At 42.9% G+C, this 8,649-nt stretch overlaps 1 protein-coding gene across 9 annotated transcripts in view; it reads right to left on the reverse strand.

Moving 5' to 3' along the window:
* The window catches only part of adgrb3 (adhesion G protein-coupled receptor B3), a 145,713-nt gene extending 137,287 nt beyond the window's left edge, over nucleotides 1–8,426 (reverse strand). For 5 of the 9 annotated variants that reach the window (XM_061790025.1, XM_061790022.1, XM_061790018.1 and 2 more), the window contains exons 1-2: nucleotides 7,810–8,424; nucleotides 5,824–6,589 (exon numbers count right to left, since the gene is read on the reverse strand). In XM_061790025.1, the coding sequence (XP_061646009.1) occupies nucleotides 5,824–6,574 (751 nt within the window). In that variant the 5' untranslated portion in view covers nucleotides 6,575–6,589; nucleotides 7,810–8,424. Of the gene's footprint in view, nucleotides 1–5,823; nucleotides 6,590–7,809 lie in introns of all 9 variants that reach the window. The other 4 variants (XM_061790023.1, XM_061790024.1, XM_061790020.1 and 1 more) reach the window with 2 other exon arrangements.
* Nucleotides 8,427–8,649: the final 223 nt, after the last annotated feature.

Consider the following 8,649-nt stretch of genomic DNA (forward strand, 5'->3'; position numbering starts at 1 on the left):
TGTTTGTAACCTAATTCTTGTACTACAGTAATACGGTGTTTGGAGGCCCCCTTTGTTGACTCATTAAATATTCATTTGAATATCTTACGTACTTATGAGACCCAATTCTTGGTAGCAATATTGAGTTTTGAGCAGGCAAATTAAAACCCCCTGCTCGTCATCTTTTTTCATTACACAGGGATAACAAACAAACGCAACACAGGAAGGACTAAACAGAGTTTTGAAGCCATAACCTCGAGACCAGGGGTGTCAAACTCATTTTTGCCACATTGTGGTTATGGTTTCCCTCAGAGGGCCGTTAGAACAGTGAAACCATATAAATGTTTAATCGCATCATCATATTATTACATATACACAACAGATTAGGGGATTACTTGAAATCAGAAGACAAGGAAAATTGTTTGTTCAACTATTGTTTAAGTTACTGTAGAAAAACGGTTTTGGTAACAGAAAAATGCAATATCTCAACCTGTTTATTACATATGACAATTTTGAATTTTGGTACAGATTTTAGCAAAAATCATGGAAGTTGACAAAGATGATTTGCTTTCGCTGGCCACATAAATCGATGTGGCGGGCCGCATTTGGCCCCCGGGCCTTGAGTTTGACACACATGCTTTAGACTGTAAGGCAGACTCACTACCATTTGCTTGAACACGCCATCTTACATGGATCTAAATAGCTCTTAATGAAACACATTCCATTTCATTTTGAAAATGTGAAGCAAAATCATCATTTCAGACAGCCAGGGCCACATGCGATACATCACAAGCACAACAGGACTGTTTGAAGCTTCATTAACAGTTCACACATTGAAATACAAACAAGAATACACTTCCCACCCCAAAGCAATGAGACGTATCGACCCTGATCCTCCAATGACAACAAAGCAACACAAATAATGAGACAGTCGACCGTAGCCGAGGCGAAACCGAGTAGGCAGACAACAAAACGAGGGGATACCTTGTGAAGCGGTTGATTTCTCGAAGCCAGGAGCAGGTTGTAAAAGATATGAAGGTGCTCAAAGGGAATTAAAGGATTTTGAGGTTTTATCCTGTCCATGAATAGTAAACACCAGCATCTGCAAAGCGTGTGTCAGGAGTGCCAGTTTTCATGAGAATTTAGTAGGATGCTGTACAAAAAGGAATGCACTGTATTAGTAGAAACATTTTGTGCCACGCGGCACATTGTATGACTGGTTAGCACATCTGCCTTACAGTTCTGAGAACCGGGGTTCAAATCCCAGGCTTGCCTGTGTGGAGTTTTCTACGGGTACACCGGTTTCCTCCCACATCCCAAAAACATGCATGGTAGGTTGATTGAAGACTAAATTGCCCGTAGGTGTGAATGTGAGTGTGAATGGCTGTTTGTTTATATGTGCCCTGCGATTGGCTGGCGACCAGTTCAGTAGTACCCAGTACCCCTCCTCCTGTCCGAAGATAGCTGGGATAGGCTCCAGCATGCCCGCGACCCCTGTGAGGATAAGCAGTACAGAAAATGGATGGATGGCCAATGTGCCACTAAGCTCCATTTACCTCTTTAAAATTAAGGAAAAGATATTCTTGTTGGAAGTACAATTCCTTACAAAATGTCTGTAAGAAATGGAAAATATTAACTGTTTAACAGTTTCCTCCTCCACTCCTCATTTTTTTTTGTCAAAATAAAAGTCACACTATTATCTAAAAGCAGTCTGGACACGTCATTCAGACATCACAACGGTGATAAAAACACACATTAGTTCACCTATGGGCAGTGTTGAGTCATCATACTGTTACATGTGGGTGTTGTAAGAAGGCTGAACACACATTCACATGCACACGCACGCACACACATGCATACATTCGCACGCATGCGGGCACACACAGACACACAAACACACACCGGAGAGAAGGAGAGAGAATCAAATCACAGTAAGTGTCAGTGCAGCACTATGCCGCTTGCTTTTACAACTTTTATGCATGAAACAGTGACGCCCATAAAAATAAAGCAGCATAAATGAGGCAGTCGCTGTGTTTAGACCTTTGACGTTTGGTTTTCAAAGTGTCACAGCATCGTTGAGGTCTGTCTTTTGTCTGTACAATCACCTTAATTATTGAAGAGCTTTAACCTTTCAAATGGTCTACACGTAGCGTATGTGTGTGCAACACAAACGGGGAGCAGCGTGTGTCACACGTACAACCTCCAGCACGGCTTGGCTTTTGATAGGCTCGAAAGGCCTCCTCCTCAACAGGAAGTTGAGAGGATCAAAGACGAGCGATTGTATCAAATCGAGCCCTTGTCAACTGTTTGTAATGCTTTATTCTTCATCAGGAACACCCACTCTGTCACTACAACACTAGGAGGAGAGACAGTGCTCTTTTAAAACCCAGTGTGTTGATCTCACCCGTTATCCAGATGAAAACGGATTTATTCAAACCTCCCATCAACCAACACTATAAATAGATACTAGTGGAAAATCTTCTGGTGGGTGGTGGGGGGTGGGGGGAATAAGCTGTGCTCTTAAGCTGATATTAACATGCTGAAAAATGTCAAATGTTATTCTGGAAAATAGAATTCCCTGTTCAAATAAGCATAATGTTAGTGATTTGATTGAAGGGTGGACTAAAATGATCATTATGAAAGCTATACTGCTAGTTGACTCCTGTCGCAGCAATGGTCAATTGAAAACAAAAGCAATGCAATTTCTTTAAAGGAACAAGGTGAGAGACACAATCTTCCAAAAAAATTAAGGTAAATGTAAATAATTTCTGTTTGATGTTTTCACTTGGGGTGCCACTACAGGTGTGAAAATTGTTATCTTTTAAGCAACTGAATGAAATTTGTATTGTACATACAGTGGTGTTTCCATTTTTGAGTGTGATTTACAAGTTCTTTGAGATACGAGCTGTGGCTTGGCCGATTATTATATTTGTTTGCCTTCACTTGAGTTACGCGTGAGCTTCGGGATCTCTACAGGGTCACTGAAGTAAAAAAAAATGGAGCAATTAAGGTAGAACCTCGTAGTGAAACCTCAATTCGCTAACAAATAAATGTCAGTGACTTTTGGCTTGATTACACGTCCTATAACCATCCATCCATCGATCCACTTTCTGAGCCGCTTCTCCTCACTGGAGCCTATCTCAGCTGTCATCGGGCAGGAGGCGGGGTACACTCTGAACTGGTTGCAAGCCAGTCGCAGGGCACATACAAACAAACAACCATTCACACTCACAGTCACACCTACGGGCAAATTTTAGAGTCTCCAATTAATTGTCAATTAACCTACCATGCATGTTTTTGGGATGTGGGAGGAAACCGCAGTGCCCAGAGAAAACCCACGCAGGCACGGGGAGAACATGCAAACTCCACACAGGTGGGGCTGGGGATTGAACCCGGGTCCTCAGAACTGTGAGGCTGACGCTCTAACCAGTCGGCCACCGTGCCGCCGTCCTCAACCAAATAACTGTATTTACATTTTCTTACAATATATCTTTATAATTATATTTTGAAATACAGTGCTACTTGTCTGTATTAAAAATATGTAACACAAAAATCGGTGATGGGTTTTTGGCAGAGCCAGAACGCATTAATGGCATTTCCATTCATTTCAATGTGGAAAGCTGATTTGAGTTTTAAATATGGTCATAGAATTAATTATACTCATACATCAGGGCACCACTGGATGCTGTATATATTTGCAAAAAAAAAGTTCACAACAATACTATATGACCAGACCTGCCTGTCAAGACCTCTGGGCTACATTTTCTTGGGGAGGGTTCTCAAACCTGTCCCAACCCCAAATACATAATGAACTCTCTCCAACCTTTTGTATTGTAAATATTTTTGTCGGGAATTGAGATTAAAAATCTTCCACCAAAAGTACATAAGATTATTATAAATGATTATACATAGGGGCCATGTACACTTCATTTTAGCCAATCTTGTGCATTAATCATTTTATATTCCCATCATTAAAAGTTGCAAAGGGTACCAAAGGTTAGGGTTAACCCTAACCCTTACTGCTCGGCACCCTTTAGTAGAGGTTCCAAAGGAAAAAGGTGGAACTTGACACAAAGCTCTCAGTTGATTGGTCAAAAACATGCACTTCATCAGCATTCAACCTTAGGGTATATGATTTCAAACCATAATATGGTAAACCAACTGAACTGTACTGCTTGGTTGAAACGTGGCTAAAAGTAGATGTAGACTAGACTGATCTAGCGTTGCTAAGGCAATGTCAGGGACACTATCCTTCTTCTTACAAACCGATGTACGGACTAAATGATGTTGACGTTGCAGCAGCAACCACCCGACAGCTAAAACGACTGCATAAAAGCACATTCTTCTTCCCATTGGGATCTCCAGGGAGTGATTGCTGCAACAATTACTTCAATCGCACAAGGGAATACTAATGTTCCATAACATTTGCTCCCTCATTATTTCCTCCACTCATCAAAAAGGTTCATTCATGACTTTGGTGATGAAGGCCACTGTTTTATGTCTCATCATCACAAGTCTCACGCAACACTACCTGTTACAGGACAATCAGCTACATGTCAAGACAACCTCCTCATGAAGCTCCATGGTCTATCATGACCTTATCAGAAGCATTTACTGTTAAAAGCCAATGTTATAACATGTTGCATTGCTCTATGGCAGCACTACAGTTAAACCACAAAGTCTGATCATGTTCATTCTACCCTGCAGCCCATGAATTACTGTAGAAGCAAAACAACAATTGTTGCATTGTGTCCGCCCAATTCATGGTGCAAATGGCATACAACCCACACTTGCCTAAGGAAATATACCTTTGCAATAATTTTGACTTTGCTGAGGTGCAAAGAGTAAAAATTAGGGATTTTGGTTTGAGCTGGTCTAAACCGGTTAGCCCGTTTTCATTATAAAAATAAAAATAAAAACAGTGGAACCTCTGAGGTCAAAGACATACAGTTGTGATGGAATCCGATGTATTTGTGTTGATTTTAATTGTTATTATTTTTTATCAAATAAAATTAAATAATGGAAATAGAAACCAGCGTATCCCAGCGCATCTAAAAGAGGAACCTCTGTGTTGCTGTGGGCGTGATCACAGCCGACTTCAATTCCATCCAAGCAAAGCGGCTCCTCTCGTTTCCTTTAAATGCAGCGCGCAAGTCAGACGCTGACCATCTTTGACATGGCAGAACAAGAAACTGATTTCCTCCAGTCTGGGAGGTCAAAGCGCGCAAAGTACATTTATAAGGATCTGCAAGCAGACATCCAAGGGCAGATGAAGGGAGGTTAGCTTGGGAGGAGATCACAGATCTGCGTTCGTTCATGTGCCCCTTCTCCTAAAGAACAACGTAAAACCAAAACATGTGACTGAATCTTTCGATGCTTGCCGAATTGAGATCCGGTGGAGTAAGCCAACGGACTAAACGATATGCTGACATAATGTTTGATGTCATGTGTGATGGCGTTCCATCTTTTTGATGAAGTATTACAAAAATGCCAAAGAAAAAGTCGAACACACATAGAATAAATCATTTGATGCCTGACAACCAAAAGGTTTTCAGCAACAAACTCTTCCCCTAAATTTTGGGAATTCGACTTCAGAGGCTCCACTGTAATAGTTTACACCCAACTCCGAGCTTTGTTGTCCAATTAGTAAGGCAGCAACCATTTAATTAAAGCTCTACTGTATGTGTGCTCTTTGTTTCATGGCCCATCTTGTTTGAGACATGCAGTAGGACAGGGCAGAAGAAGGGAGTGCTCGACGTGCACAATAAGTGATCTTATCTATTCATAAAAAGCATTCCACTACCATGTCAGCACAGAAATAGGAAGACACGGCAGCATACTCACCTTCTTTAGGAGGCCGCTTCACTTCAGCACTAAGATTGCAGACCTGGCCTGCGTGCAGTTGGGGCGACAAGCAGCCCTCCGTTTGGGCGTTGAGCGGTAAAACCACATTGTTGAGCATGAGCATGCTCTCGGATTCTCCGTCTCCTAAATGTTGGGGACACGTGCATTTCGTGTAGACGATGCCGCACGTCTCCACTGTGCCCTTCTCTAATTTCAGGCAGTTTTCCAGCCATGTACAAAGCACTTGACACCCAAACTGGCTGGGGCTGGCCTTATTCAACACCAGGAACTCCACAATGGACTTCTCCTCTTCTATCTTCTGTGACGTCAATCCGTTTGAATCAGAGGGGAAAACCCGTCGTAGCTGAACAAAATTCTTGTCGTAGAGCAAAAATACATAAATATTCTTGGAATCACACAGGTATACTATTGACTCATTGACCTTGAGCAAGGCATTAATCTTTTCGTGAGAGTAGTGATCAAACTGATAGGCAAGCAGAGAATACTCAGAGCAACTCAGGTCTTGTTTGTATAGTTTCAGGTAGATACTGTATTTGGTCGGGTCTGGGTTCTCCAGCGTCCACGTACAGTTTGTATAGTTCTTAGGGAACATTTCAGTCACAGAGTAGGATCCATAGATGACCCCTTTGACCAAAGTGGAACACCAATAATCTTGGGCACCAGTTAATCCAAACATAACCTGAAGATAGGTGGAAAATATATAAATCAACAGGTTTCGAACAGCCTTCATCCTATGTCATTTGGCCTGCAAGGAAAGAGGAGGAGAATTACAAAGTGAACAACATGGACTATCGATTCATGGACTTGTCATCAAGAAAATGCCAAGACAAAATCCAGCACATCAACCGCAGCTGCATGTCTTTTGCACCCCATTTTGCCATGCTTCACTCCTGTACTTTGTGCAAACATTGCCACCTGGTGGTTAATTTGGGCATTATTTATTTATTTATAACATGCATGTCTGTATGTGTGTGTGTAGAGGGGGGGGGTAAACGGTAAGGACATTAAGATGTTGTTAACTGTCGTGCTGGGGGGAAAACAATGCATGAATGTTATTACATTTACGGTTAAAGTTATTTGCCTTCGAGAGACATCTGTGTGCATCCGTGTGTTTTTTTTTTATGCATCAACTACAAATAACTCGCATGTCCATTTCATGAGAAGAAGGCAGAATTTCGGAAAAAACGTGTTCCAAAATGTAAGGCATATTTTTTATTTTGGGGAAAGTGCAATTTGATCGAGGCTACGTGCGCGTGTGTGTGTGCGTGTGTGTGCGTGTGTGTGTGTGTGTGTGTGTGTGCTTGCGCGACGTGCACGGGGGCGTGTGGACGAGAAGAAAGAGAAGAGAATGCAATGCCATGTCCCGATTGTTTGAATCCTGCAGGCAATGCAGCTGCGAGCAGGTGCGTGCGTGCGTGCGCGCGCGCGTGGGTGCGCGTGTTCGTCCGTGCAACTGTGGAAGTGGAGGCGAATAGCCACAATCCACACTATCACACACACAAGCCAAAAGAATGGGGAATGGAATGGTGGCCCCACAATTTATTAGTCCTTCAAAGCTTGCAGGGTGTGGGATCAGCTGTGAGCTCTAAATCCACGCGAATCCACATCCTTTTGCAAGATTCATGTGCAGGGGCGTCAAGGGGGAATCGGTATTCCGGTGAACGAGGAGAAATGGGTCGTCAAGAGAGACACGCTCGGTTTTAGTACCGAGGCTTCTAAAAAGCAATCGTCTCTCTGGAGGCAATGTGAATGGAGACTCGGTGCCACTTTAAAGTGGGCTTTGCCTCCTGACACAGATCATCGCTTTAAATAAACATATCTGTTCGTGAGAAGGGCTACGCAGCGCACACGCACACACACACACACACACACACACACTAGTCAACATTATTTAAAGGCAAAAACTTTAACTGACATCAACCATGCATTGTCTGAATAAATACAACAACAACAACAAAATCTTACCTTACAACGCGAAAGCTATGGCTATTTTCCCAACATACTTGACAACATCCTTTATAAATCACGTCTGCAGCCCTCGAGTGAATCCATACTCCAGCACGCACACACACACGCACACAAGTCCGGCGCAACAAGATGCTTCAGTGGGTTAAAAAAAAAAAAAAAAAAAAAAAAAACAGCAACATAAAAATCAAATCAAATCAAATGCGTTTCACTCCGCTTTCCCCGTTCGTATCCACGGTCCTCCTCCTCATCATACGCATGGGCTTTCCCATCCAAACTCAAACAGAACCGAGCGACAGTCAAATAATTTCAGAGAATAAGAGAAAATCTATTTCGGAGCATTTTGTTTTACAATAACACCACGGGTTTATTCGCCATCTCTATTCCATTTCCAAGCAAGTCCTCAAACGGCATCCTCTCGTCACGTCGAGAAAATAAAGAGGAGAGAAAAGATCCGTGTAGAGTGGGTGGATGGGAGATGTTTGGGGGGCCAGTGAGGACGCGGAAAGGCGCTTTGCTTGCTGCTCGCAGAGCTCCAGGAGCGGGCTGCAATATCACGTCACACTCTCAGCACCATACACACGTCCGTTCACTTCTTACTGCGTCTGGCACCAGCACCCACTTTCTTCTCTGCCCTCCTCCGCCTCCGCCTCCTTTTTTCCCTCTCCGTTTCCCTCCCGCACACTTAATTCCAATCAAAAGGGGTTCCCCCCCCCCTAAACTGGACCCCTCTCACTTGTCCTCAGGCAACGTTTGCAGCATGCAGCGTCTTCCAAAACTGGAATATTTCATGGACTTTGAATTCGATTTTTATATTTATGGCCTATAGGCCTAACCATA

This window comes from Phyllopteryx taeniolatus, chromosome 11 (assembly GCF_024500385.1).
Source record: "Phyllopteryx taeniolatus isolate TA_2022b chromosome 11, UOR_Ptae_1.2, whole genome shotgun sequence".
NCBI lineage: Eukaryota > Metazoa > Chordata > Actinopteri > Syngnathiformes > Syngnathidae > Phyllopteryx > Phyllopteryx taeniolatus.